We start from the raw sequence: 27,720 nt of genomic DNA on the forward strand, positions 1-27,720 counted from the left end.
GCTCTAGTCATCACGTGTTGGACGTGAAGCAGCACTTCGCCAAACAATCGGTGTTTGACATCAAAGCACCGTGAGATTGCTTCGAAGCGTCTGCTCTCTACAGACGTCACACAGTGGCTCCATCGAGTCACCAAGCTTTGATTTAGACCAGCATTTCTATTTTCTCCTTGTATTACTTACTGTTATTGGTAACGATACATTTTTTTCGGTCCTGAGTTCTTGTGCGGGGTCGTAGGGAAAGGCTCTGGCGTTACCTGTGTGGATGAGTTTGACGTGTCTCTGCAGGTATCTGTCGATCATGAAGACCTTGTTGCAGCCTGGATGAGGACAGGGCCTCTCCCGCACCTCCTCGTGATGCTCCTTGATGTGTTTCTGAGGCGGGACACGTTCAGTGAGTTCAGCTCATAATGTGAGTGGACGGGTGTTTAGGTGATCAGCAGTACCTTCATGCCGTCGGCTCCCCTGTAGACGGCCGTACAGCCCTGATGAGGACACTTGTAGATGGTGGGAAGCTCCTCTCTGCACGACAGTAACTCAATATGAGATTTGATTCATTGAGTCACCTGACTTCTGCTAGCGAACAGGTTAAGAGTGCTAAACACTTGCACTGATAACAAAAGCATTCTTATTGGCTGAATGAGAGTCATAAAGCGACATTTAAGGTCATTTTACCGCTCTGCCTTGATGTTGTTCTTCCAGCCAGGCTTGGGTCCAGGTTTCCTTCTGGCTTTGGGTACCAGCGTCTTGGCTTCTTTGCTCTTTGAGGAACTGAAAGGACGCAAGATTGTTTAATTCTTCCTGATAAATCTTTCATCTTTCTTCAGAAAAATGAAATTCATATGGATGCGAATGAATTAGACCTCTCCTGCGCGCCCGTGCTCTATTCTAGATCATCATTTGTGGTTTCTGAAGCTACTAAACTCTGAATTGTGGATATTTACCGCTTGTCAGTGTTCAGATCTAAGCTGTCCTCAGATGAGCCACTCTTCCTCCTGTCCTCACACTCCTCATCACTCAACAGGTTCCTGAAAACATTGAGAATGTCATCATCTGCATCGCCAACAGATCTTAAAGGGATTACATGGGTATAGCTTAATATAAAGTAAATTATGCCACTTATTGAAATATGCAATAGAAATCCATGAAAGATGTATGTTTTTTTTATGCAACAAGAGAAGCGATGGATGAGTCGGGGAAAAAGTAATGGTAAGATGCCTGTAGATGAATAAAACTTCCTAAAGACCAGTTTTTGTCTTCTCCAGCTCTGAAGCCTTTGACTATTTTTGTAGACCACAGCTACCAAAACAGCTTACAAACGGTTAAGACAAGAAATGCGACGCCATCCTGTTAGGACGTAAACATACCCATGTTTATTATGTCACGGCAGAGTTTCTTATTACGGATTTCCATTGATATCCATGGCATTTAAACTTCTTGAGGGGGAAAAAAATCTTGGCACAGCATTTGGTTTAAGCCTATGCCTATGCCTATATCTATCCCATCCTGCAAGCTCCCCACAGTCCCAAAATATCTATAAAACAATGCTTTTTTTTTAAAATGACAAACCATTAATGGATTTTCTTCTACATACAGTGCCTTGTGAAAGTATGAGGCCCCCTTGAACTTTGTGACCTTTTGCCACATTTCAGGCTTCAAACATAAAGCTATAAGACTGTAATTTTCTGTGAAGAATCAACAAGTGAGACACAATCATGAAGTTGAACGAAATTTATTGGACATTTTAAACTTTAACAAATAAAAAAAACGGAAAAATTGGTTACTTTCAGTGCAGCAAACTCTCTCCAGAAGTTCAGTGAGGATCTCTGAATGATCCAATGTTGACCCAAATGACTAATGATGATAAATAGAATCCACCTGTGTGTAATCAAGTCTCCGTATACATGCACCTGCACTGTGATAGTCTCAGAGGTCCGTTTAAAGCACAGAGAGCACCATGAAGAACAAGGAACACACCAGGCAGGTCCGACATACTGTTGTGGAGAAGTTTAAAGCCGGATTTGGATAAAAAAAGATTTCCCAAGCTCTAAACATCCCAAGGAGCACTGTGCAAGCGATAATATTGAAATGGAAGGAGTATCAGACCACTGCAAATCTACCAAGACCTGGCAAATCTACCAAGACCACTGCAAATCTACCAAGTCCTTCTAAACTTTCAGCTCATACAAGGAGAAGACTGATCAGAGATGTAGCCAAGAGGCCATGATCACTCTGGATGATCTACAGCTGAGGTGGGAGACTGTCCATAGGACAACAGTCAGTCGTATACTGCACAAATCTGGCCTTCATGGAAGAGTGGCAAGGAGAAAGCCATTTCTTAAAGATATCCATAAAGTGTTGTTTAAACATCTGGGAGACACACCAAGCATGTGGAAGAAGGTGCTCTGGTCAGATGAGACCAAAATCAAACTTTTTGGCAACAACGCAAAGCGTTACGTTTGGCGTAAAAGCAATACAGCTCATCACCCTGAACACACCATCCCCACTGTCAAACATGGTGGTGGCAGCATCATGGTTTGGGCCTGCTTTTCTTCAGCAGGGACAGGGATGATGGTTAAAATTGATGGGAAGATGGATGGAGCCAAATACAGGACCATTCTGGAAGAAAACCTGATGGAGTCTGCAAAAGACCTGAGACTGGGACGGAGATTTGTCTTCCAACAAGACAATGATCCAAAACATAAAGCAAAATCTACAATGGAATGGTTCACAAATAAACACATCCAGGTGTTAGAATGGCCAAGTCAAAGTCCAGACCTGAATCCAATCGAGAATCTGTGGAAAGAACTGAAAACTGCTGTTCACAAACGCTCTCCATCCACTCTCACTGAGCTGTTTTCCAAGGAGGAATGGGCAAAACTTTCAGTCTCTCAATGTGTAAAACTGACAGAGACATACCCCAAGCGACTTCTAGCTGTAATCGCAGCAAAAGGTGGTGCTACAAAATATTAACTTAAGGGGGCTGAATAATTTTGCACGCCCAATTTTTCCGTTTTTTATTTGTTAAAGTTTGAAATATCCAATAAATTTCGTTCCACTTCATGATTGTGTCTCACTTGTTGATTCTTCACAAAAAATTACAGTGTTATAGCTTTATGTTTGAAGCCTGAAATGTGGCAAAAGGTCACAAAGTTCAAGGGGGCCTCATACTTTCACAAGGCACTGTATTTCAGTAAAGTGTGTCTGTATGACCTACCTGTCTGAGAGATCACTGTCCGCATCATCTGCATCCATCAGCAGAGGTGCTACTGTAGTGGCGGGGTCGTCACAGGCCTGCAGGTCTGAAGAACGAACGACACTCGTTACGGTCTTTTGGAAAACAAGATACTATGCAACCTCAAAAAAAAACCTGTTTTGGCTGCAGGGTTACAAACAACTGGAGCCGCATGCTTCTAGCACCACTGGATCACAGTGCTGCCTTTGACAACATTGTCCTGGATAGAAATGTCTTCTATACACGTTAAGCGTGGTATGCCACAGGGCTCAGTAATAGGACTTCTGCCTTTCTCGTGAAATTGACAGATTTTTCCGTTTCCATTTTCAGATTGCATTAACAACATCAGAGTGGATGGCCCATTTAATCCCAATAGTGACCGTCAAGAAGGTTTTTATTCATAAAACTCTCACTAACGGGTGTTTTAGTGCAGTTTTCGCCAATATGATCTCAATTAAATATGTGCAGCGTTACAAGATCCGCCAAAAATTGTTTCCTAAAATCATCGTAGATGATAATGGCTCCATTGGTTTCAATGGGTCTATGATGCACTTGAGCTTAATGATGCAGAGAAGTTGCTAGTAAGGTTGCAATAACCAAAATATCTCAAATTTAATAATACAATACCCTCAAATTTCAGGGACTTAATCGGGGCGTCTAGAGATGTGAACAAGTTAGATTTCGGACTTTTTGATCACGGCTCTTACATAAACAGCCAAAAACAAGCTGATGCCTGTTCGTCAAGAATAAAAGGAAAAAACACATAAAATGACACGTATCTAATAAATTCTAGATCTTTGTCAAATGTGTGTGTAGAAGCTGTGTTTTCTCACCGTCTGCAGGAGCTTCCCCGGACCTCTCGGCGTCTTCACGCTGGGGTTCGTCGGCGTCGGGTCTGGTGTCCATCACGTAGGTGTGACCGTCCTCGCAGCCCCAGAGCACCTGCAGAGCCCCCCGGCACCGGCTCTCCAGCACCTCCCGCAGGTCGGGGCAGGAGCGGCAGGCCCCGGCGTGACCGTGAGCCCACGACACCAGGCCGAGCAGACAGCGTCTGTCTGAGGTGATGTGAGACCCTGCAGAGAGCGGGACCGTAAGACGAGGGCGGCCGGCCGGCGCCGAAACTAACACGTCTGAGAACGCCTACTCACGGAAAAGAGTGATGTCTTCCTGCGACGGAGAGCACTCGCTGCTGTTCCTGAAGGAGACAACACCGTCACTCACACAACCAGGCGCTTCCTGATTACCATATTTGTGTGTGTGTGTGTGCTCACCGGGCTCTGGCGGCGGGCGTCAGGTTGACCCGGTTCCTGAAGTCCAGCAGGATGCTGTGGCAGCGGTAGAACTGAGCGTGGCAGCTGTTGCAGATGAACTGGGACAGACGGGGGTCTCTGTTCATGGGCACCCCGAGCAGCTGCTGGAAGTCCGCGCAGAAGAGCGGGTAGACGGCGCAGGACTCGCCCTGCAGCTGCGCAAACGCCTGCCGCAGACGCCGCGTGGAGAACTTCCCGTGACAGAGCCGGCAGAAGCCCGTGCTCATCCGGCCTGTCGGAGGTCACAGGAGGGAAATCAGACAACGCTTCACGTCTCGTTCTCGTTGGGATTTCGTTTCTCGAATTCCGCTTTACATAAAGCCGTTTACAGCTACAGCAGCGATACGCTAACGCACCTTTAAACCGACGGGGTTACAAGCGACTTGCCAAGAAAGCGCAGAACGTAAATGACATTTTTCATTATCGCGTACGTATTTTAGGACTGAAAAAAGCATTTTGCATTATGTTTTCTGCTTCCTACCCACTGAAAAAAGAAAATTCTGAAATTCTGATGCTCATGTGAGTGTGTGTGTGTGTGTGTGGAGCCGGTCTCAGGGCAGGACACCCATGAGTGTTCTGAAGAAAGACTCTCTCCATCATGTTGTGTGAGGTTCTTTGCTGAACTTCTTCCTGACCGCTGATGTTCTCTCAGAGGAACATCATTCATCCAAAACCACTTCCTCCCCATCACACCAGACTCAGACCCACAGCTGTCAACATCTGCTGCTCTACAGGAGCTTCTCCAGCTCAGAGCAGGACAGAGTCTTCATCACAATCATCATCATCATCATCATCATCACCACCACCATCACTCCTCTCCTCACCGGGCTCGTCACGCGTGTCCGCCGTGTGCTCGTCGCTCTTGGCTCGTTTGCTCGCTCTTCCTCTCCGCGAATGTCGCGTCCCTCTCTTCATCATCGTCACTGATCAATACTTCATCGATGTTTGATCTGATTATGATTCACACGCGCCAATCATCTCATCTGCGGCCCACTGCACGCGGAGCTTGTTCAAAGGCTGCTTCGAGTAATACGGCTTATAAGCACGTAAACACGATACGATCTAGTATTTCAAGAAAACACGACGGCGCGTTACTCGGCCGGAAGCGCTCTGGTGTCAACAGGAGCGACGGATATGACGTGACCAGAACAGCCACACAGCGCCGCTCGTGTCCGCCAAGAGAACTGCAGCTACATCTGTATTCATCTAAATTAGATGTTTTAGTATTATTTAAAAACGATTATAGCATCTATATATATTTTTTGAATTAGGTTGTATTTCTATTTTTTTCGTTTCTATTTTTTTCGTCTAACACGTATGTTTTCGTTTTATGTATCTACAAATAGTATATACTTACTAATAACAATATTAACCGGGAAAGTAATGCATAAGTTTTTATTATAATTGTTTTGGAAAGTGTTTAATTTGCATGACACGAAAAAATAAATAAATAAATAAATAAAAGGTGTATATATATATATATATATATATATATATATATATATATATATATATATATATATATATATATATATATATATATATATATATATATATATATATATATATATATATATATTAATTAATTTGTTTGATTTATAAACAGATATTGGATTATGTCTATACGAATGTCCTTAGACTCCAAAAACCCCCAAATAATTTCCCCAGGCATCCGCGAGAGACGGGAAGTGTGTGAAGTCTCGCGGTACTCGGAGCTGTAGCAGAACAGACGAGTGTGGTGAAGTCTCGCGATACTTAGAGCGCCAGAGCAGCAGAGATGAGTACGATGTTCCGCTGAAAGCTGCTTAGTCGAGCGTTTAACGCGTCCTTGGATGTTAATTATCGGCATGGATCGTGAGTGAACGTGTTCAGGGTTCAGTAAATGTCAGTAATGGAGGTGAGCTCGGGCTGCCCGTCTCCCAAAGAGGAGGGCGAGCTGGAGGACGGGGAAATCTTCGACGACGAGCCGCAGCGGCAGAACGCGCGGCCTCCGCGCCGCGCCCGCCCCAGAAGAGCTCGTCTACCGGGCCCCGCTCTCAACAGCAGCGCCCCGGGGCCGCTGAGAGCGCTCCACCCGCCCTTCCCCTGCGGCCCCCGGCAGCTCGACGCCGCGCCGCGATCCGGCTTCTGGGAGCGCAGCCACGGCGCGCTGGGCCGCTTCAGATACCGGGCTCACGGAGCGCCGGACTGGACGCGGGGCTGGAACGAGCGATTCCCGGAGAATCACGGTTGCCGGACCGACTCGCCCGCCTGGAAACGTATCCTTATCTCAGCGACAGAACATCGCGAGAGTCTGATGACTCTCACTGCTGTGTTTATATCGTCATTTAATCTCGTTTTCCTTTGGAGTTTACCTGAAAAACGTACTACAGTGATCTGTAGTAAACACTGAAGTGTATTGTGCTCTATATATTACAGCATGTACGGTGTTAATGAATCTAACAGCATACTGTAGCATTAACTGATAAACTAATAAATACTGTGGTGTACTTTCGTTTTAACTACAGTGTAGTATAATGTCTCCTGTAGTTGTTGAATTAGTATTGGGTTTTGTTCAACACTTTACAATAAGATGTCAACTAACAATCAGTGAACAATACGTTTATTACAGTATAGTTAGCTTACATTGCCTTAATGTTAACAAACACAACATGTGGTTTTAATAATGCATGAGAAAATGCTGAGATGAATAAATTATGTGGATGTATTACCTGGAACTAATGAACCCTGTTGCAATCTGTTACCGAAACTTGTATATATTGAAATAATTTATGTATTATATTAAACTCGTATATATTAGTTGCAGTATATTGCCACAGCAAGCAACTATCGAATTGCCATACCATTACTGATTAAAGCACTTTACTGAAATATAGTTTGAAAACACTAGTATTTTCTATAAATCACTGCGGTATATTTTCACGTAGTCTTGCAGTGCTTACACACCATTGTTTTGATGCTTTTAATCAACCAAGTGTAGTCACCTTTATTAATATAGCGCTTTAACAATACGGATAGCATTAGGAGAACAGAGTAGTCCAGAAGGACAGCAGTGTCTATGACTCTACTTCCATATGCTCTGTTCTGATTGGCTAATCACAGTGTGTGCCCTTGTAGGTTAATGAACTTGTAGTTTTTCGCGTTTTCCCTGCTTTGGAGACATCCCAGTGAACAGACCGATAGGGATTCAGAGCGTCCGGTGCATCATTCGTGTCACGATGACAGCAGGCCGTGTTGTTAATGTGATGTTGTTACAGCTTCTTAACTTCGGTCTTTAGAGAAGGCGGCCGGGCGATGTCAGGCGCGGCGGCCGTCCAACAGCGCTTCTAAAGCCGAGAGCGTGGACGAGAGCTTCGAGGATCTGCTGTTGAAATACAAACAGATCCAGCTGGAGCTGGAGTGCATCCGCAAGGAGGAGCGCATGGCCCTGAAGCAGGAGCCGGCCCCGGCCCCGGAGGAGCCCGTCTCGGCTGTGAAGGAAGAGAAGAGGACCTTCCAGGCCTTCAACCTCAGGCCGCTGCGACAGAAGCTGCTGACGCCGGCAGAAAGAGACGCCCTGAACAGCAGAAGTGCTCTGGAGACACAGACGGCGGAGAAGGACAGCGGCCTGGAGCACGGTATCACAGATAGATCACCCTCCAACGCTCTACTGATAACTGCTGTGAGGTGTTCAGTAAACCCAGAATTATGATTTTAGAAGCCATTGACTCCAAAACACATTAAAGGGCACACACAGCTGTAGATATATGGGTATATTTCACACCAGGTCATTTAGTTCAACATAGTTCTTAGTTTTTGTCCAAAAACACGAATTTTGGGATCAAAAGCGTTCAGACATTGTTCAGTTTTTGTTGTAAGTCAGAAATGACAAGAAGGCAGCTTCCTGTAAGTCAACGTCAATGGAGAGCGTTTGATGGTTTTCCTCGGGGTGTGGGTGCGGTTTTCAGTTTACGACGCGTGTCAGCGTCCAGCTCAGTTCAGTATCTGTTTATTCAAGCCGGCAAAGTGTCTGCATCCGATCAAGCCGGAGGTTAATGAAAACCGATCGTCTTGTGTTTTGCGTCAGCAGTGAAGGACGAGGAGCTGGAGCCGGACCTCAGCGTCTCTGCTGTGAGCGACCAGACCCCCGTCATCCACGCCAAGGTACAGACATTAAGATCCGATTCACGTTTCTTAAGTTGATGCTCAGCTTTAACAAACGTTTGATGCTCTTTATAGTAGGGCTGCTCCGATACCCACTGCGTTTTTGGTACATTTTAAAGAAAGACGAGCTCTGTTGTGTCAGTCGCGTTTACACTCCAAAACTTTGGACCGCGTTTGAGTTTTTGCATCTGTGAAGAAAGCATTTTGATAGCAAAGTATGACGAAAATCGAAAAACGCATACAAAAATGTTGGGCTGGGTTTTTACACAAATTTCATGATTTGATTCTGTTCTCATTCGAAAGCTCTCAATTAAGCTGAAGCGCTACAGATCTGCCACTCCGTGTTAAACAGCGGCGAAACAGCATTTATTGTTTAAATACTGCAATACAATGGACAGAATTTCTAACGTGGGAGACTTTTTTTCATAATAAAAGCACAATGCTTATCGCGAAGTTTATTGTTTCGTCCATTAACTGAAAACAGGTTAGACTAATCGATTCTTGGGATTTAAGAATTGATATCGTTACATTAAAATGAGAATCCATTAATATCAAGACATTAATATTTTTTTCCCAGCCCCTAGTGTGCAAGGACCTTGAGTATTGGATGGAGAAACTAAAGGAAACGATTTGCATTAGTTGGCTTAACATGTACTTCCCATGCTTTAATAATGTGCTGTATGAGCATCATCATGATCACATGACTCTGATGTCAAATGCTCTTCAACTAACTTTTGGGTTTTGGCTCCCGTGTGTTAAAACGAATCTGTTGTTTGGAGCCCCGCTTGTTGGATCTTTAGTTTGAAACGCGCTGGCCTGGTTGCAGACGAAGATAAACTTCCATCATCAGATGTCGGTTGTCACTGTTTGTGCAGAAGGAGGAAGAGGATGACCTGTCGGAGCTCCAGCTGCGGCTCCTGGCCCTGCAGTCGGCCAGCAGGAGGTGGCAGCAGAAGGAGCAGCAGGTGCTGCAGGAGAGCCGGGAGAAGATCACCAGACCTGTCCGACTGTCTCAGGACAAGAGCGAGTCTCCGGCTGACAGGAGCAAGACGAGCGGCAGAGCGAGCGCTGTGTGCAGGGGCCCGGAGAGAGCGAGGGCCGCCCGAGCCAAGAAACCCGTCCAGCTGAGTAAGACACGCTCGCATCTGCGTAAAAGTGTGTGATGTGTAAAACATGTGCTCGTTGATTCTGTGTTTTGGAACAGATTAGTGATGGGTCGTTCTTTAAACCATTCGTTAATTTTGGACGATTCTTAAATGTGACTCTGGAGTAACGGGTCGTCTCGGGGAGTGATTTGTTCATTTGAGCAACATCCTATAGGTTCTGTGTGTTTGTTACACTTCTTCAGGTCAGCGGCAGCACAAACACAGATTTAAATGATCGCACACGTAAGGAATGAATCAAATCGGAAGAGAATTGATCTTTAAGATCTGTTCAATTAAAACCAAGTCAAGTCACTTGGTCACAAATATTATACTTTGCTGTGTGTCTGCCTCTGAGCGCAAGTGTAGCCGAACGTGGGAGCGCTTAGACCAACGAATAAGGTCCTGGCAGATCGCTAGGTCAGTTACTCACGGTTGAAAAGAATCGAATAGAAGAAGCTCACACGATAGGCGGAATCGAAATGTCTGATTCTGTGATTTGTAGTGTGTTTTGTGTTTCTGTGTGTGCGCGCCGCAGCCAAGCAGGCCTGGAGGAAACAGCAGTTGCGCACCTGGAAGCTGCAGCAACAGAGACAGCAGGAGGAGCAGAGGAGCAAGCAGGAGGAGGAGGAGGAGCGGAGGAAGAGGGAGGACGAGATCCGCAAGATCAGAGACCTGTCCAATCAGGATGAGCAGTACAACCGCTTCATGAAGCTGGTGGGCTCCAGGCATCGCTCCCGCAGCAAGGTGAGCCGCTCGAGCGGTGATACACGACCTGCAGACCAGCGATCGCCTGACCTCTGCTCTCTTACAGTCCTCAGACGCCGAGCAGAGAAAGCTGGCCAAGCAGAGTCTGGACAGCTCAGGAAACCTCTACCAGTACGACAACTACGACGAGGTGGCTATGGACACGGACAGCGAGACCAGCTCTCCAGGTACAGGAGACGAGCCGAGCGTCTCAAACTGACCCGAGCGTGTTCAGCCCGTAACCGTGTTCATGTTTGTGTGCAGCCCTGTCCCCGACGCACCACGACCTGCCGGTGTTTCCTCTGGAGTCCACACCCCACAGACAGGTGTGTTCAACCCTGTCAGTTTAAACGTGTTAACTAATATTTTAACGGCCCCACTCCCAGACCTGTGTGTCATCTTCCGTTTCAACGTTGACCGATCTGATGCAGGTGTTCCCTTAAGTTAAAGGCGGTGGGGTAAAAATGCTCCTAGATAATTCTTTTGTCTCATTTATTTCATACAAGAAGCTATATTACAGGAGCGGTGAGAACACACGAATGCTGTCCCAAATAATATCCTGAGCTGTAAAGCCACAGCAGAATTGGTGTGTGTCTCTGACTAATGTTTTAGCACATCTGATCTCTTCTGGAACTGCGGGTGGTATAATAGCTAAAAGCTGACTCCCCTTGTTTTGAATGAATCCTTGGTATTTCTAACTGACTGGGTCCTAATGATCTGAGTGCTCTGTTAGAATTATATTCAGTGAGCATATCTGCTATATATTCGGGTGCTATGCCATTGAGTGATTTCGAAACAAGTAAAAGTACTTCAATCCTAAATGTAACTGGAGGCCAGTGTAAGGACCTGAGGACTGGTGTGATATGCTCAGAGATTGTCTAATTGTCTTTTTGGGAAAGAGTGAGGAGACCGTTACAACAATCCACCCTGCTGGTGATAAAGACATGACCAAGTTTCTCGACTTTTAGTTGTTTGACCCTAGACTCAAGGTACGCATTCACCTTCAGAACTTCATCTTTGTTTCCAAATGCAATGACTTCAGTTTTCAGTTTAACTGAAGAAAATTCTGGCACATCCAGCTAATTTAATCAATGCATTGGTAGAGGGAGTCAATGGGGCTATAGTCATTGGAGATAAGGCTAGGTAAAGCCGGGTATCATCAGCATAGCAGTGATAGGCAGTTTGGTTCTTTCTCATTAGTTGACTTAGTGGCAGCATATACAGACTAAACAGGAGCAAGAACGTTCCCTTGTGGGACTCTGCATGTCATGTACGTCCACTTGGACTTATGCTGAGTACCATCCCAGAAAGTCCAGTTTTCCAGTCCGATTCCAATTTTCAATTATCTTGCCTATAAAAGGAAGATTTGATATCGGTCTGTAGTTTACTCAGTATGGTATTATCAAGATTGTTCTTTTTCAGAAGGGACTTAACAACTGCAGTTGAACGTTCAGAAAAAGTCCCAGGAAGAAGTGAGGCATTCACTTCTAAGAGATCTGCTTCTAAACAGCACACTTTTGAAAAAGAAGTGGGAAGTTTGTCAAGGTCGCAGCTGTGGCTAGTTCCTCATTGAAACATGAAGGCTGTCTTTATAGGTGCTATAAGGAATTTCAAGTTTTGTTTTTTGTCAAGTAAAATGCTTTTAGTTCATAGAGACATCTAATGTTAAATCCAGATTATCCACGTTATACATTTTTTCATTGTTGAGTGTCATAGCCAATCACAGGCAGAGAGTCTGTTGAGTGAGTGAATGCACTGACCAATCATAGGCGTTTCAATCAGCTCTTGTGATGTCTGCAGACAAGGTTTCATCCACCTGCTCTACAGATCTGCTCCTTAACCTTCCCTCACTCCCTCGGGGCACGACTCGCCTCAATGTTCAGCTGTGTTTCTAGCTCTGTTCTCTTTCCTGTGCTCATGAGCTCACTTCCTGTTCAGCAGATGGAGTTTGTGCGGCTGACTCCTCCCCCTCTGCCTCCGCTGCCGCCCCCTGATGAAGTGGAGCAGCCTCCGAAGCCTCCATTTGCTGACGAAGAGGAGGAGGAGGAGATGCTGCTGAGAGAAGAGCTGCTCAAGTCCCTGGCCAGCAAACGAGCAACCGTCAGGGCAGAGGTAAGGCCCTCGGGATCAGGTGACATCCGCTGTGTCTCAATCAACCAATCGTTGATCAACAGTGCTCACTGGCTAAGTTTACATGTGATTTTAAAATGGGCCTGTTCTTTTCTGAGAAAATTTAATGTGACAACATAACAATTAGGTGACGTTTGGTGGTTCTTTCAAAACACAGATTCAGCTACATAATCAGCGTAACACAAATTAGAAATATGATCGAATATGACCCGATGCCACTGCCAGACAAAAAACACAGACAGCTATAGTTAAATTAGATAAAAGCAGTGGACTGGACAGTGGATCTGGTTTTGCCGGTTAAAATTGTCCTGGGTGGTGGATGTTGACTGAAGGTGGGATCTGAGTAGATCTAACATCACATTTTTACGGAAGTCACAATAGCTTGTGAAAAATCACAGCTACTTTATGCAGGCTGTGTGCAGCTGTTTTGTATAGTAGTTACGTAACCTCACTTATCATGAAAAGAGCCAAGAAATTTCAGATTTGACAATATGGGAACTTTAACACTGCTACAGAGATGCTGTCAATAAATTATGATAATAATAATAATATCAGTGTGTATGCGGTAGGGTTAGGTAAAATACATCACACATTGACGCACGCCACTCATCCTCTTCTTTATGTTGCTGTGAACCCAGACACGTTGCCATCATGTTTGAGATTACGGGTACAAAAAACAAAAAACATCCCGTGAGTAATGTAGAGTGAGTGAAGCGGTGCGCATCTGGTGTGAATACATCATCAGGGTGTTTTAGCATTTTCTTTTTATTTTCCTGAAAACATCTGGCAGCACTTTGTAAGGGTCCACCCATCGTCCGGAATCCAGTGGCTGATCGAAGGCTGGATAGCGTGTAGACTCTTTCTAGCGCTTCTGCAAAATCACTTATATCAATTCATCTTTTATTTCCCCAATTTTAGTTCCTATCTTATATCATTTTGTCTGACTAAATTTGATTACATTTAATTTCTCGGATTAAATTTAATTAACTATAATATTTCCTAGTTTCGACTTATCGTTCGTTAGGAGTCTGGGTCGCTTAGAGACCTTGTTTGGCCAGAACAGACTCACGACACATCTGGGCTAGTCCAGGTCTTAGTCAGAGGCTACCCCGTAGATCGCTTACCTTAATGCAGCCATCTCCTCAATAGACTCAAAAAGAGTAATTTTTTATGCGTTCCCTAAGTAATAGCATGCTAAGCCAGTTTGGTGGCCAGAAGTCAAGATCTCAAGTGCCCCCGGCTCCATCCATTGATCGTTGATCTGACTCACCCTAGCACGCCAACAATGCAGAACACCTCAGAAGTATTAGTCAAAAGGTCATCATACCTGGCATTAAAGACACACAGGAGTTGTGCGGGAAGATCTGTTTACAGAACACTTCTCTGAGTGGTTTGACAACCCAGACCGATCAAAGAATCGTAAACATTTAGCACCCAAATGTGAGACTTCTCCCCGGACCATTCCCGTGCTCATCCTTGGAGCAAAGACAAATGGTTATCAAATGGTCTTTATTGGGGCACACGCTCACCAGGAGACCAGAAACCATTTTTACGACTCACACCTGAATTATTTACTTTAACCTCCTGTCTGCATCTGTCGCACTCAAAGGGAAGAAGACGTGTATTTAAACAGGAACCAAAAACATACAAGGGTAGAAGGGAGAACCACCAAATAGTTTTTACTCTATATTGTTCCCGCAGATCTTCTCACAAGATTAAAGAGAGTTTTATTACTTTACTGTAGACTGGAACTCTTGCTTGGTGAAATCCATCCATATACAGCTTTATTACAGGGCTTTTGATCACTACTAGCCCTGTGCCAAAATGTGTTGAGACTTCTTTCATTCTGATGTGTGTTGAAATACACTAGCTAGTTGTTCAGTTGGCTTTCATACACACTACATAGAATACATAAAGTAGACGTGGCTCTGGTATTTCATAGAGTGATCAAGGAGTGAAAGGTGTTCTGCACTGTCACGCACTGTTTGGTCTGCTCTGTGAGCTGTTGTTGTCTCTGTAGGATGCGTCCAGCAGCAGCGGGCCTCCGTCTCCTGCGCTCAGAGCCATGGTTCAGGCCCACACTCGGAGCAACCTGGCGGCCGTCAGCCTCAACACGGTCATCTCTCACACTCGAGCGCTCAAGTTCAGCCGGCCACTGCCACCCAGAGCCCCGTTCGTGGTGAGTCACGCAGCTCCAGCTTCTTATCTATTCTTACATTACATTCCAATAAAGCAGTAAATACATTGATAATAGTAAACGGTCAGTAATAAAACTGCATAAGTGAATACAACTGAACAAGTTTCAGGTACAGAAATTGAAAAGCACTGCATAGTTTTAAAATTCAGCTCACGTGTCTTATCAAATACCCGGTTCTTGGGAATATGAAGGCGATACCCAACCCTGTTCACAACCTAGGTCCATAGGTCAGATGTAGTGCAGAGCGAAGGCTTCATGTGTGTTTTCTTCCTCAGCTGCCTCGACACAAGTCTGTGGTTGTGCGTCTGAACGCGTCTGACGACAGCGACTCGGATGGAGAGAGCTGCAGCCCCGCTCAGAGCGTGTTCGGAGGACTGGAATCCATGATCAAAGAAGCTCGCAGGACAGTGGAGGTGCATCAGACACACACCATACCTCGTCAACCCTCACAGATCTCAAGAAACTATCGTACTCCTGCTGGCATAGTTACAGAGGAGAAGCTGGGCACGGACAGGACAGTCAAGGCTAAATTAAAGTATACAATAAAGTAATATAGAAATTGCTGAGACATTGAGTTTCAAATGAATTTACAAATGTAATATTAGACTTGTTCATTTTGAGGCCATTTTAAAAGTCTAAAGACTGCACAGTATTACACATTATTAAGCTCGCTTTATTCTAGCGCACTCAGACAAGTTACTAAATATTAATAAAACACCGCTTCTAGCTGCTCATATATAAATGTCATCTGAATTACAGTAAGCCTCTCTGTGCTTGGTTCACTAACTAGAAGCCGCTCATTTGAGTGATCGCTTTTGGGAAGTGGTTTTCATCGGTTTTTGATGATATTTTGCTTTCAGGCAGCCAAACCGAAGCATTCGGTCTCAGAGAAGGAGAACAACCCAGTGAAAAGTGCAGAAGCACTTCCTGATGCCAAAAAGCTGGAGTACCGGCTGCTCCGAGACAGTATGGCCAGGTGTGTTCACCTCAGATGCTTTCATCAGTTGTGTGTGTGGAGTGTTACATGAATCTGATGGCTGGTGTGATGTGTTCAGTCTGGAGAAGCAGAGGTCAGGCCGGCTGGAGTTAGTGGTGGGCATCCCGTCCCCTGCAGGCTCGGACTCTGAGCTGGACATCCTGGGAAGAGCAGCAGACCTGCAGGAGAAGTTTAATCAGCACAAGTGAGCCTCCACACACTTGTCCACAAATAAGACCACTGGTGTTATAGTTGTTCTCTGTAATCGTAAACTCACTTGATTTTGGTGATTCCTGTGCAGAGCGCAGCTGGGTAAAGACGAGGCTCTGCTGAAGCAGCTCCTGCAGCAGGAAGTGAAGAAGAAGGAGTCTCTGAAAGCAGCTGAGGGGAAGGTGATGCGACTCAAAGAGCAGCTGCTGGCGTCGGAGAAGATCGTGAGCGCCAACAGAGTCCTGCTGAAAAAGCTACAGGAGCAGGTGAGCTGAACTTCTCTGTGCTAGCGGACGGCCCAGCTCTTGTCGTGTACTGATGTTCCTCTGCTGTGTGTGTGTGCTGCAGGTTCAGAGAGTCCAGCACCGCGTGAGCGTGAAGCAGCAGCAGTCTATGAGGCTGGAGAGAGACCTGGCTCAGGCGCTCAAACGCAGCACATCCACTGCCGTCTGCTCCGTAAGAGTTCACACTACAGCTGTCGTGACAATCGTATAATACATATTCTAATAAATAAATTAAGGTAATCACCATAAGGCATTATGTAATTACAATTATTATGCAAAAAATTAGATTTAGGTACAGAGCATTGCATGACAGAGAAACTGTTTTCACCATGTGAGAGAGAGAGCGACTGAAGAGTGACCCTCTGTAACTATATAATGTGGTGCTGTGGTCCTCAGCCGGTGAAGGCTCGGCGCATGGATCGCTCGGATGCTCATTACGCGGAGCTCATTGCTCAGAAGCAGCGTCTGCAGCAGCTGGAGTCTGAGTACGCTCTCAAGATCCAGAAGCTGAAGGAGGCGCAGGCGTTACGACAGGCCGAGCCTCAGCCCTCGCTGCACGACCTGACCCAGGACAAGCTGGCGTTGGGTGAGGACGCGGAGGCCGAGGAGGACGAGCAGACCCCCGCCGCGCTGACCCCCAGCCACCGCCGCCGCTCCTTCAGAGAGTCTGGCTCCTTCACCAAACCCAAGCTGAGCCACCTGGAGACGACCCCGGGCGCCCCGCTTAAGCAGACCCGAGCGTCCAGCGGAGCGGGGCTTCCAGAGCTGCTGCTGGGGCTGAACGCTGAGGACCTGAGGCTGAGGTACCAGCTGTGTGCAGGGCTCCCCGAGCTCCTGAAGGAGGAGACGTTCCCGCCGCCCGGCACTGTTCCCGCCAAGGTAAGGCAGCTCTCAGGTCATCCTCAGCGTCCCGCCGCCACTTCTGCTCATTCTGTGTCTCGTGCAGGTCCTGCAGGCCGACTATGACCCCATGGCAGCTCCACAGAGCCGAGCGGAGACCAAACCTGAACTGTTCGGACCCTATCACAGCCCTCTACTCCTCTTCAAATCATACAGGTCCGTCCAGAGTGTACTTCTGTTTTTACAGTGGCTACAATAACTTGTTTTAATAAAAGATAATAAACAACATATTTATCTGAAATATGTAAATGCACGTGTTTGTATTTATTTATTGTATTTATATGTAATATTTGATCGTTTTCGGTCTCTTTTGTGTCACCGTGCAGGTTTAGCCCGTATTACCGGACCAAAGAGAAGCTTTCCCTCCGCTCAGTCACCTACAGCAATGCCATCGAGCCCAAGAAGTGCTTCTGCCGCTTCGACCTCACCGGCACGTGCAACGACGATGACTGCACATGGTACATGCTCACTGTCTACTTTAGGCTGGGCCATTTTGTCTACCAATTCCAGTTTATTGTTTTGCCACATTGAATTTTTTTGAAATCGAGGAATCGCTCAGCGCGTCATTTGATTAGAAACATTGCCAAACATTAGATTTAGACACTTAATATGTGGGTGATAACAGTAAAAACCGCATGGAGCTTTTGTGGTGAAATAGGAAAAGCGTGCAAGACTGGAATGGACTTCCTGTAACTTGAGCATTGTGTTAAATCATGTTGTAGTTTAAAATGGAGAGTTGGTCAAACGTTCTATAATAAAAAAAAAAGGTTTAAATTTATTTAAGCTGGTCTGTGTTTTCAGGCAGCACATGAGGGACTGCACCCTCAGCGAGAGCCAGCTGTTCGAGGATATCCTGTCTTACAGCCTGCCTCTGATTGGCTGCTCGGACTCCAGCAGCAGCGCTGAGATCAGCAGCTCCACAGGTAAGCTCCGGTCACACACCGCTCTGGACGATCTCGGGAGAGCGCTCGGGTCACCTGCCCTGACTCTCTCCTCACAGAGAAGTACATGAAGAAGCTGCTGGGGCCCAACAGGGACCGGATGGGGACAGACCAGAAGGCCGTGCTCCTCGTGAGCAAAGTCAACGAGAGGCTGAGACACAGTGAGTGCTCGCGTCCGTCTGTGTTTGAGTGTTGTTAGCGCTCACTGACCGCCCTCCTCTCTGTCAGTTCCTCCCTTCACCACCAGTAAAGCCCAGAGAAAGCGCAGACCTGAGGCCCAGCGGGGGAAGACGCAGGCTCCGGAGGACGAAGAGCTGGACACGGGGGACCTCGCCGTTCCCGTCCGTCTCGGTCAGAGTGAGACACGTCATAGCACTCCTCGGGTCCTTCTCACACTGAGCGCCAAAGTCAGCCCCTGTATATACCAGCGGTTCTTTACATACGTCCTGAAATCTATTATGAGATACAGGCCACACTAGGTCAGAATGCATTGTTGGTTCTCACCGCCTAGCATATAGCTTGGATTAGCAGAAGGCACTCAGTGTGAAAGGCCTTTCCACCATCAGTCAGGCATGAGAGTAAGTTCATTCTCTCTTCTGTAGCAGATGGGCGTCTCCAGGAGCGCTGGTCCTCCACAGACGTCTGCGTCACACAGGACGATAAGCGCTACTTCGACAGCGAGACGGATGACATCAGTAACCTGGAGACCAGCGTGCTGGAGAGCCCCAAACACGTGCAGCTGTGGATCAAACTGGCCTTCAAATACCTCAACCAGAGGGACACGTGAGTGTGTGGGCCATTTCACCGCATGCAACTCAATTTTTTTCACACTGTATTTTTCAGCAGCACATCAGTAGTGTGAACGTAATATTAATTCAGGTATTTCCCCTAGGTAACTTGATCATCTTAATTTGGAAACCATAAATTATTTTGAGCTGTTGTTTTGGTTTAAAAACAGCAGGAGCCCTGAAGCTGGCAGCATCTATATCAGAGTTATATGTATATGTGTTTTTACAAGCTGCTCTGCGTTTCCTGTGAAGCCATCCACTCCCAGACTCACGCTCTGTTATTCACACAAGCCAGTTCAGACACAACACTTACTCTGATTTCTGTGTCCAGCATAGTATTTGAAATTATATATATATATATATATATATATAATCATATATGAATATATATATATATATATATATATATATATATATATCTGAAATTTGGACTCTGGATCTGACCATTGAACACTTTCCGCTTTGAAACGGTCCATTTTAAATGAGTCTTGTTCCACAGGACATGGCAGAGCTTCTGGACCATGTTCACATATGGCTTTTTTTATGATGACAGAGCTATAGTTATCCTCTGCAGGAAGCTCTGTGGATTGTGTTTACTGACAGAGGTTTCTGGAAGTGTTCCTGGGCCCATTTAGTAATGTCAGTGACAGAATCATGTGATGTGTCCTCTGAGAACCCGAAGAACATGAGAATCCCTTCAAAAGCCTTTGGAATTTGACTTTGAGGAACATTGTTTTAAAAGTATTCCACCATGTTTTCTGTTTTCAAGAGCTTTCATATTTTCAAGAGCTTCCGCCCATCTGTACTTCTGAGAGACTCTGCCTCTCAAAGACATCCCTTATGTAGCTAATCATGTTACAGACCTGATGTAATTGAACTTAATTAGTTGCTAGGTATTCTCCCAGCTGAATCTTTTCAAAAGTTCTTGCCCTTTATTGCCACCGTGCCAACTTGCCACTACAGGTGCCAAGACCTGTGGCATAACATTTGAAATGAGCTCATTTAGTTGATAAAAGTGTAAAATGTCTCTGTCTGCAGCTCTGTGGCAGAGTGTCTGGACGCGGCACTCAACACACTGTCTCGGGCACTGGAGGACAACCGCGAGGACGGCGAGGTGTGGGGTCACTATCTGAGGCTGTTCTCACGGCGTGGCAGCAGAGACGAGCTGCAGGAGATGTGTGAGATGGCCGTGGAACACGCACCTCTCTACGACGTCTGGTGGACCGTGAGTATACACACACACACACACACACTCACTTACACACACACACCGTGCCCTGTGTCTGAGCTCTGTGTCTGGCCTGCAGTACCTGAGCGTGGAGAGCGGCTTTGAGGGCAAGGACTACGTGTGTGCTCGCCTGATCTCACACCTGCTGGAGGCGACCCCTGACCTCGGGCCCGACGAGCGCTCCTTCCAGCTGCTGGAGGCGCTGCTGTTCAGAGTCCAGCTCGCCGTGTTCACGGGCCGCCAGCAAAGCGCGCTCAACACACTCCAGGTGCCTCTCTGATACACACACACCAGCAGCAGGTGTACTGCTGACATGGATTCAGATGTCACTGTGTCAAACGTATGCTGTCTTCACAGTATCTTTTGTATAATGTAACTTACTACTAAAATAATCCACATTTAAAATGCATTTGCAGTGGGTTTGCTGACCACAGTTTCAGAAAAATATATTCTTTACTGTTCTACTGAAGGGAAAAATCTTGATAATGAAAGAAAAATTAACTGCAAATTTAAGGTGAACTGTCCCTTTAAATGAATTCAATAACTTTGTCAAACTTACTAAAAACTGAAGACTTGACAAAAAAGTATATTGAAGAACCAAACAATTAAGTAATTGTCCTTTATTTGTAAATTGCTTTGGATTAAAGTGTCTACTACATGGTACCCATTGACTTCCACAGTAGGGAACGATATACTTATTACCAACAATCTTCAAAATAAGGGAAAAAAACTCAGGTTTGGAATGTAATGGCAACATAAAACATTTTCGGTGAACTTTTTATCACTTTTTAAATGAGATTGTTTTGAGTTAGGGGGTGTGTGTGTTTGTGTGTGTAGAGTGCGCTGCAGCCGGGTTCCAAGTCGAGCGTGGCGGATCATCTGAACGTGGAGCACCGCTGTCTGCTCTGGCTGTCATACATCCACCTGACTGAGTTCAAACGGCTGCCCTCGAGTCTGTACGACCCGGCTAACTCCAGCCCCTCCAGGATCGTGAGCACAGAGCCCTTCCTTATCCCCTGGAGAGCGGCCCGAGACCTCCACACACACGCTACCTCCCTCATCAGCCTCTTCACAGGTCACACAATACAGCAAAATAGTCCTTGTGCTGCAGCTGCATCATTGAGACAAAGTGACCGTTGCCGTTGACTAAAGATTTGTTGAAAAAACACCGATCCATTAATGAAACAAGTTAAGGTTAGGTTAGCTTGAGGTGGTTTTGGACTTGTGCCTGCAGCTCTTCGGCGGAAATAATGGGAGATGGAAATGCATTTTGTGAAACTCAAACCCGATCCATGTTTCTGTAGATGCTGTGTGTCGCTGCACGGATGAGCGCTTGTCTTGCAGTGAGCAGATCCAGGCCTGTTTGCCTCTTCATTCGAACCTGATAGAGCTGTACAGGACGCTGGACAGGTACGGGAGCGGCGCGTGAAGTGCTGAGGTGTTCTGATCTGCGTTTTGCTTCACTGACACACGCCGCTGGATCTGTTGCAGGTGTCAGGAAGCGTCTGCTCTGTGTGAACGTCTGCTGGAGGTGTGTCCGCTCTGCCGCCCTCTGCTGGAGCTCTCCGCCGAGCTGCACTCCTCCTCGGGACACACGGATCGGGCCGAGGAGCTGTGGAGGCGCTCTCACTCTGACAGCGCCGGCAGCGCCCAGATCTTCCTCCAACTCAGCAAGAGTCTGCTCGCTCAGGTGAGAGAAGCGCTTTGACTCGGGGCTCAGGTGCAGACGGAACGCCGCTCATAAGCTTGTTTCTGTTACGCAGGGCAAACACGCTGATGTGGAAGAGCTCTTAGACAAGTTTATGTGCTTCTTCTGTGAGTCTGCAGCAGATCAGCCGAAGTCTCTGGATGTGTTACGGTAACATCTCACTGGCACCACCATATACACCAACAGACGGTTCCCACTAGGGCTGTCAAAATGGCTGAAAAACTACATTAAAGTTTTGTGCCTAAATATCAGTATTCAAATTTAAAAGGCATTCATCCACATTGCCACTTTACATAAAACAAAAGTATAAAAATAATCTTTTAAAATAAAATATAAGATCACAATAATACAAGGTACTGCTGGTGATAAAGGCAAGAACAAGCTTCTCCAAGTCTTGACTGGAAAAAAATCATCTAATTCTTCTAATGGTTTTGAGATGATAGTATGCTGATTTAGTTACTGCTTTGACGTGTCTTCTGAAACTAAGGTCTGTCTCCAGAATCGCAACAAGATTATTTACTTAATTTTAATTGTTTGACCCCTAGACTCAAGGTCTTTGTTTCCAAATGCAGTGACTTCAGTATTCAGTTTAATTGAAGAAAATTCTGGCACATCCAGCTGTTAATTTAATCAATGCATTGGTAGAGGGAGTCAATGGGGCTTTAGTCATTGGAGATAAGGTAAAGATAGGTAAAGCTGGGTATCATCAGCATAGCAACTTGGTTCTTTTCTCATTATTTGACGTAGTGGGAGCATATACATGCTAAGAATGGAGCCTTGTGGGACTCTGCATGTCATGTACGTCCACTTGGACTTATGCTCTCCCATATTCACATAATAACCCCTACCTTCTACCTTCGCTGTCCTACAGGCCGATATTTGTGAATATATAGAATCTTGTTGTCACTTCAATGTTTTGTTATGTGGACCATTAATCTCTTCTGTTTAGTTCACGTCCTATTTCGATTTCTGAATATTTTTATATATAATATATATATCTCGCATACTATTGAGCCACTCAAAACTACTGCAAGGGAAATTCCTTCACCGCGTCAGCCCTATCACCGACCTTTCTCCTGGAATCCTTGATTAACATAAAATTGTAAGAGGAATAAAAATCATTTAATAAAGTCTTATTCGCAAGGAAAGGCATTTATTACCGCCATCTTCGGTGAAGGAATAATAACAGGAGATTCTTTACAGGAGGGCGTTCTTCTTAGTAACAGATTTTCGTGAGGTGGGTTCGGTGGAGACCAGCCCGAGAGACAGGGGAGAACAGGCCGAATCCCGCAGGCGCCAGGGAGCTGAGCCGCCTTAAAACGAGAAAGAGCCAGACCACAGATAAGCTTATTTCACAATAAGTCCTCGATTGCCTCGGATTTCTCAGCGAGATGTTAAGGGGCCACCAGCGGATATAATATACAACGAGCTGTTCCAACAATATCGTAAAAAAAAAAAAAGGAAAATCCAGTTCATTCCGATCCTATGTTATCCGAGCATATTGCACTCATACTTGTGTGATGTTTATGATTTCAGCCACATTCTTGGTGTTCCGACTCAAGACTTGCTGAGAGTTCCAGCCCTCAAAGACCATCTTCAGGAAGAGATCAGAGTTCAGCTGCCATACCTGCATCTCCTGCACTGGTGCGTGTGTCTGTTCGCCCTTCTCTTTCTCTCTCGCTGTCCGTCCGTCCTTCTCGCCTGTCTTATCAGTCTGCTCTCTACACCTGTCCTCCTCTGACCCCCAATCTCGTTTTTATTACAGTTTCTGGCAGTCCACGTATGGCAGTGTGAGAGAGGCCATTGATGCGTTTGAGAAAGCGTTGGGAACAATCACAAAACTAGAGTTGATTCATACTCTCTGGCTAGAGTAAGTGTACAGTTTGTTACACCTAACTTCTTATCAGTTATTATGTGTTTATTAGCACAGTGCTAAACCACTGAGTGTGTTTATCATGTCTCCGTCTGTGTGTTTTTCTCACTTTTGGCTGCAGATATCTGCGTTTTCTCTTTTTAACGGTTGGTCTCTCTTCCCCAGCTATCTGTCCTTTGCCAGCAGTAAGATGTTGTCGCCACAGCCGAGTGTTCGCGAGCTGAAGATGTTTACCGGCCTGGTGCACCGCTGTCTGGAGACTGTCCCGAGCAGACTCACCCTGCCCTTCAGCTCTTCACAATACTGGAGCAGCTTCAGCTTCCACAACAAGGTATGAGCATGGTGACTTCATGTGAAGTGTTCCGCTCATTGCTTACGGACTGTGTAGATGCAGTGTGTTTGTATTTTGTTCTGTGTGTTGCAGGTCATATCCTTCTATTTGGGTTGTTTTCCTCAATCCCAACATTCCCATATCCTGGAAAGACTTCAGCATATCATGCCAACTAATACTGAACTGGCCATAAGGTAAACACAAGGCTTTCTCACCTTAAGCTTGTGAAGAGCCCCAGTTGTTTCCATTTTGTATCTGAATCTGTCCGTGTGATTTACCACAGTTTGTTTTGTTGCTCTGTACGATGTAAATATTTCTCACGCGTCTAATTTTATTCATTTTCCTGGCTCAGTGAAGCTGTAAAAGTTATCTAGAATGGGGAAACATGTGACGCTGGAGACAGTGAGAGCTTCTAAAGGCACTTTAATGCCCTCGAGTTTAGTCTCATTTGTCGTTGTGTAGGTTGCTGCAGCAAGAATGGCAGGATGGCAATGTTGAACATTTTAAATTGCAAAGCAGAATGTTGTGCAGTAGCATCCCAGCCTGTCTGGCCATCTGGAAAATGTAAGTTCATGAGCTCCAAACACATCAAGCTAATCTGTTTCTGTGTGTCCCAATGAGAATGATTCCATCTCTTTTGCTTAACTTGTTTTGATGAAGATATAATATTAATTAGGTAACTGGCTGCTTTCTGTCAAATTGAGATTGTCCCTCTGTTGTACATTCCATATGTACAGGAAAAGACCTTAAGACTGCTCCTGTTTAAACGTTCACACAGTATAGCCTAAGATCAGAACTCAGTACACTGATTTTGTGTACTATTTCTTTAAGCATTTCGGCTCCCTTTATTCCAATCATTTAGTCATTTAGTCATTTAGTATCTGTCAATCGTATCTGAAGTGAATGTAAACAGGTGGGCCTTCAAAAGATGGGATCTCACAGTATCAATTCAGCCTAGATGACAAATTTACCTCGCCATTGTCTCCATTTTTTGCCATTATGTCCACTGGCATCTGGCATTGGGCATTGTTGCTAGGAACAGCTCAAAATTCCTCAAGCGTATAAGAATAGTCTCGCATTTGTTGGGTTAGTGCTTCATCTTCTCAGGGACTTCCCTGTACGTATGGAAAATGTAACACATGCTGAAAATGAACGACCAGACTGGCCCAGACAGTGAATGCGCCAAAGATTGTAGTGTCCAGATCCTCAAAGAAGTGTGCGGTTCCTCAGGGGTTTACATACATCTGCATGCCGTTGTTATCTTGTAGTGCAATGTAATGTCCATTGATTTGGAAGCAGAAATGAGGTGAAAGTGTTTGACGTTCTCTGTCGATATATTTCTTGCCAGAGCTATTGCTGTTGAGAAGGAGCAAAGGCAAAGAGCAGAGGTGAGTGGGAGGTCAGAGGTCAAGTCATGACTTTCGCAGTGGCCCATGTCTGTCGAGTTTTTCTGCTTTCATTCTGTCGAATCTATTGTTTTTTTTCTGCAGGGTATGCTCAGTGCACGAATATGTAAGAGTTTAGTTGGCATACCTCTGTTGAGTGCGTGCGTGCGTGTGTGTGTGTGTGTGTGCGTACGCGTGTGTGTCCGACTGAACTGACTGTGTGTTCCCGCTCTGGTGTGTTTGTGCTTCTTTGCGCACGTTCGCAGGTGCGGAGGCTCTATCAGCAGGCGCTCCAGAATCTGCCTCTGTCTGCTGCTCTCTGGAAAGATGTAATCCTCCTCTTCACCTCCTCACACATTCACCGCAGTCGGTCTCCGTCTCTGTCTCACCGCTCCTCTTCTCTCTCTCTCTAGTGTTTGCTGTTTGAGGCGGCTGAAGGAGGTAAAACTGACACACTGAAAAAAATAATTGACAAGTGCCAAGAGGTGGGAGTGAGTCTAAATGAGCCGCTAGGGTTAGAGCCGAGCCAGAGCGAGTGACACGAGCAGCACATTCCCAGAACGAGAGTACTGAGCGCCACAGACACACATCTTAGCTTAGACCACATGTCAGTATTACGAGCAGAAACCCAGTGAAGACACTATGAACTCCCCATAATCCAGTATGTGGGCCTCTTTTATCATCGCGTACGTAAGTATGAATTTGTTGATGATGCCTGTTGCTTCCTCGTTGTTTTTGATTTGTACACTAACACTTTTAATTTGATTTCGATTTTTCTTGAACGTCACAGTCGTTGACGGACTGTGAGAGTTTTTAAGGTGACTTGCTTCCTTCCTTTAAATACACTTCAGTTGTTGTTTTTTTTTTCTCGTGAAGAACAACATTAACTCAGCTCCATAGTTCAAGGGCTCAGAACCATGTTTTTTTTTTTTTGTTTCGTTTTGTTTTGGGTTTTTCTTTTTTTTTTTTTTTTTTTGCTCCCCCTCAACCATGGATTGAACGGCTGTTATCGGAAGTATTGTTTGGCTCACCAGTGTCAGTGTATTGATGGAAACAGACTGCCAAACCTCACCGACACTTACCATGTCTGTAGTCATGGACTGCGCCAAAAGACATCATTAAACTGTTCGTGTAATATTGTTTCTTCACCGGTTTAAAAAAAATCCATGTGTTTATGTGTTTGTGTGTGTGTGTGTGTGTGTGTGTACATGCACACACACACACGCATCTAGATTAACGTATTCTGCAGGAGTGATATTCTTACACCTGTTTTTGTTTTTCAATTTATTATTGAACAATGTTTCTATTAAATTATTTTGTACAGAAATACAGTGTCGCGTTTTTATTGAGGTGATCGAGGGTCTGATGTTACTTGAGCCTAATACTTTGTAAAAAGTGTAATGGTTTTGGAGCTACCATTTTGTGGCTCCAGCCAGGAATTTCACCTTGAGAGTAAAGAAAAACTAAAGATTGCTGAATAAATAAGAATTGAGAAGATATCAAATCTACTAAATGGATAAAGTGCAAACGTGAGCTGTTACTTCTCATTAAGAGTTATATAGAATCTAAGTCAAATGGTTCTCTGGAAAAAGTTTTGGAAATGTTGGTTTATTTTCGTTTCACGTCTGGGTGGCGACATCTTCCACTTGTTGACCTGGGCCACGTTGCAGTGGGAAGAAAGGAATCCAGAGTCTTGTACACAAAAGATCCTAGGACCTCATTGATAAAACTGTAGATTTCATCCAAAAGTTTTCAGATTTATAAATCCCAGTCAGGTGAAGATTGTGCGTACATCTCCACCCCGACCCCTCCCACAAATAACCATATATGGAACTTACAACACCTAGTTTTACTACGTCTAACCTCATCTGCATATCATTTCCATGTTCAACATCGTCAAAGGTACATTAAGAAAACATGATATACACAGTAACAGTAAGCTATTATTATTAGACCTATTCAATCCAGATAATGGACCGTTCAGCCACCAAATCCAGCATTGTCTGCCATAATAGCTGTCGAAGTAAGTGAGCATGATTGACGGGCCTAATTGACCTTGCTAAAAAAAATTCTCATAAGAGAATCCACCAGAAAGTCTAAATTCATATAATATTACTTAACTTCTGCGTAATTTCTTCATGGAATTTCAGTGCCTATTTCTTTGAGAGTTTCATATTTGCAAACTACTAAATATG

At 45.3% G+C, this 27,720-nt stretch overlaps 2 protein-coding genes across 8 annotated transcripts in view; one reads left to right on the forward strand and one right to left on the reverse strand.

Annotated features, from left to right (window-relative positions):
- The window catches only part of znf276 (zinc finger protein 276), a 7,496-nt gene extending 1,788 nt beyond the window's left edge, over positions 1-5,708 (reverse strand). The window contains exons 1-9 of one of the 2 annotated variants that reach the window (XM_043234497.1): positions 5,367-5,701; positions 4,504-4,774; positions 4,381-4,427; positions 4,066-4,305; positions 3,215-3,299; positions 942-1,025; positions 673-768; positions 444-519; positions 255-372 (exon numbers count right to left, since the gene is read on the reverse strand). In XM_043234497.1, coding sequence (XP_043090432.1) covers positions 255-372; positions 444-519; positions 673-768; positions 942-1,025; positions 3,215-3,299; positions 4,066-4,305; positions 4,381-4,427; positions 4,504-4,774; positions 5,367-5,460 — 1,111 coding nt within the window. In that variant the 5' untranslated portion in view covers positions 5,461-5,701. Of the gene's footprint in view, positions 1-254; positions 373-443; positions 520-672; positions 769-941; positions 1,026-3,214; positions 3,300-4,065; positions 4,306-4,380; positions 4,428-4,503; positions 4,775-5,366 lie in introns of both variants that reach the window. The other variant, XM_043234498.1, reaches the window with a different exon arrangement.
- Positions 5,709-6,283: 575 nt separating this feature from the next.
- On the forward strand, positions 6,284-26,852 carry LOC122341143 (zinc finger C3H1 domain-containing protein). 6 transcript variants are annotated; one of them, XM_043234485.1, is made up of 35 exons: positions 6,284-6,800; positions 7,821-8,159; positions 8,609-8,685; positions 9,561-9,813; positions 10,366-10,574; positions 10,642-10,762; positions 10,839-10,900; positions 12,513-12,686; positions 14,725-14,883; positions 15,177-15,314; positions 15,762-15,877; positions 15,957-16,082; positions 16,179-16,353; positions 16,436-16,543; positions 16,768-17,250; positions 17,318-17,427; positions 17,598-17,729; positions 18,073-18,194; positions 18,272-18,373; positions 18,441-18,569; positions 18,815-18,995; positions 20,039-20,225; positions 20,308-20,496; positions 21,066-21,303; positions 21,533-21,638; positions 21,720-21,918; positions 21,992-22,086; positions 23,473-23,580; positions 23,702-23,806; positions 23,975-24,140; positions 24,234-24,334; positions 24,603-24,704; positions 25,489-25,528; positions 25,792-25,854; positions 25,939-26,852. In XM_043234485.1, the coding sequence occupies exons 1-35, from the start codon at positions 6,425-6,427 to the stop codon at positions 26,062-26,064; spliced, it is 5,517 nt and encodes a 1,838-aa protein (XP_043090420.1). In that variant the 5' UTR covers positions 6,284-6,424; the 3' UTR covers positions 26,065-26,852. The 6 variants fall into 6 exon arrangements, with proteins under 6 accessions (XP_043090420.1, XP_043090423.1, XP_043090422.1 ...); XM_043234488.1 differs by having other exon boundaries at positions 18,818-18,995; XM_043234487.1 differs by having other exon boundaries at positions 12,516-12,686.
- Positions 26,853-27,720: the final 868 nt, after the last annotated feature.

Source organism: Puntigrus tetrazona, unplaced genomic scaffold (assembly GCF_018831695.1).
Source record: "Puntigrus tetrazona isolate hp1 unplaced genomic scaffold, ASM1883169v1 S000001140, whole genome shotgun sequence".
NCBI classification, from domain to species: Eukaryota; Metazoa; Chordata; class Actinopteri; order Cypriniformes; family Cyprinidae; genus Puntigrus; species Puntigrus tetrazona.